This window comes from Rhincodon typus, chromosome 4 (assembly GCF_021869965.1).
Source record: "Rhincodon typus isolate 14 chromosome 4, sRhiTyp1.1, whole genome shotgun sequence".
NCBI classification, from domain to species: domain Eukaryota; kingdom Metazoa; phylum Chordata; class Chondrichthyes; order Orectolobiformes; family Rhincodontidae; genus Rhincodon; species Rhincodon typus.
Window position 1 is genome coordinate 19746957 of NC_063335.1, and position 2030 is coordinate 19748986.

A 2030-nucleotide genomic window follows, 5' to 3' on the forward strand; every position below is an offset into this window, starting at 1 on the left:
TTGGAATTGGGTAGTATTTATTGCAGAAAATTCCCTCAGGAGATTCCAGTGTGCATGATATGTTAGATTGTTCAAGGTCTGAGGAACAAATAGGTTTCACAGAAACTGTGACTTCTCCTTGTGCTGTTCTTCTGCCCAAGCTATGTACCTTACACGTTTTTGGTAGTTTATGTCTTAATGTTCTTTTGATATATTTACTGAGGCAGGAGGATCGGAGAGATCAGCATAGTGCAGAATTAGTGAATGTATTAACTTCCAGTATTTTCAGATGGGAGTACAGTTTCCAGCCTCATTGCATACTATAACTGCAGCAGATGGCAATGGTGTGGGAGGGCACCAAGCAAGGTACTTGGAGCCTTTGAATGAACCCTCTCTGGACAAAAAGAAGTCATGTTGGGGGAAAGGAGGATTGATGTGGAGAAGGATCAGGCAGACCATGGATTTCCTCAACCAGATGTAAACCAGAGGTTTGATTATTTGCAAATATTGTGTAATCTATGTTTAACCTTAATGCCCATTCTTGTTTGTAATGACCGATGTCAGTGGAATACTAAATAAAAACCAAAAGAACTGCGGATGCCGGAAATCGGAAACAAAACCCAGAAATTACTGGAAAAGCTCAGCAGGTCTGGCAGCATCTGTGAAGAGAAATCAGAGTTAATGTTTTGAGTCTAGTGACCCTTCCTCAGAAGCTGAGATTATCCAGCAATTTCTGTTTTTGTTTCTGATGTCAGCAGTATCCTTTTGCTTCAAAATCTTTTGAGCCATCCATTCAAATCTCGTCATGTACAATATATAGATGAATTTTGCAGAAGATGTTAATCAACCTTTAGCAAAAGTAACTTGAGGTCTGTGCTAATCGCAGCCAACCAAGCTGAGCGATTAGCTTACCTGATAAAAAAAAACACGATTTCAACTGATGCAAAATTGTACCAGTGAGTAGTGATATTGTACATCATTTGTAAGTGAGATATTTAGTATGCATCTCATCATTTAACAAAAAGTCTTTTGAAGCATATTTTGTTTATTCTCCTCTTCTTGGTTGCCTCTTTGCAATACTCAGAAGCTGCACAAATTAATAAGAAGTATTCTTATTGAAAGGTATAGGGTCTTGAGTGGACTTGACAGGGGAGTGCTGAGAGGCTATTTCCCTTTGTAGAAGAAACTAGAATTTAAAAATCATGGCTTGGATTTTCTAATGGCCAGATAGTTGTCATTCCAGCATAGAGGTGGGCTGTGCTTGGGGAACCTGCAGAGTGCCCATTGGAGAGGACTCCAAAGAAAATACCTGGAAAATTGAAGATTCTCCAGGGCAATTCCTCTCCATCTGAGCCCTCTGAAATATCCATTTCAATGGACAATTCAGACAGTTCCAGTGAAATAAAGCAAGTAGTTACTCAGAAATAGTTAGACAATTAAGTATGTTGTCTAATTCCTAAGTAACTGTTAAACTGACCCCATACTTATCTCACACACCTCCAGCTATATCTCCCCCAGACTGCTTAAACCCCAAAGATCCTGACCTAACAACCCCGGAACCTCCCCCACCTTCAACAATTCACAACTGAACCTCCATGCTTTAGCTACCTCTAAAGTTTCCAGTTCTGCAGAAGTGTCCTAGGAATGCCCAGGAGCCATAACTAACCTGCAAGCAACATGGCACAAAAGAGTGAAATAGTGTTCTGCTTATGGAATTCCTTACTTATGGAATGTCTTGTTGTTATAGTGAGAGCTAACACTTCAGATGTGAATGTGCAAATGGTGGTCTGCAGCGTTGTTAAATCAACAAGAATCCACGCTAACTACAGGTTTAAGAAAGGAGGAAAGAAACCACAAACAAAGACACTAACCTACTGGGGACTCTATTGTTAGAAGGTAAATGCAATACCATTTCCAGAAACTGGGGAAATGCTACATTTTTAAGCCTCAGATGTGTGTGTCCATCTAGAGCTTGTAATTCTGGTACATTTAGATTGCTTGGTTTAAGTGGCTGCAAATTCAGACAAGCAACAGTGACAACTAGACCAGGC

The 2030-nt window shown here is 40.1% G+C and overlaps 1 protein-coding gene across 1 annotated transcript in view; it reads right to left on the reverse strand.

Annotated features, from left to right (window-relative positions):
* Nucleotides 1–829: 829 nt before the first annotated feature.
* The window catches only part of tpd52 (tumor protein D52), a 51534-nt gene continuing 50333 nt past the window's right edge, over nt 830–2030 (reverse strand). Inside the window, exon 6 of the mRNA XM_048595658.1 lies at nt 830–891. Within this exon, the coding sequence (XP_048451615.1) occupies nt 830–891 (62 nt within the window). The remainder of the gene's footprint in view (nt 892–2030) is intronic.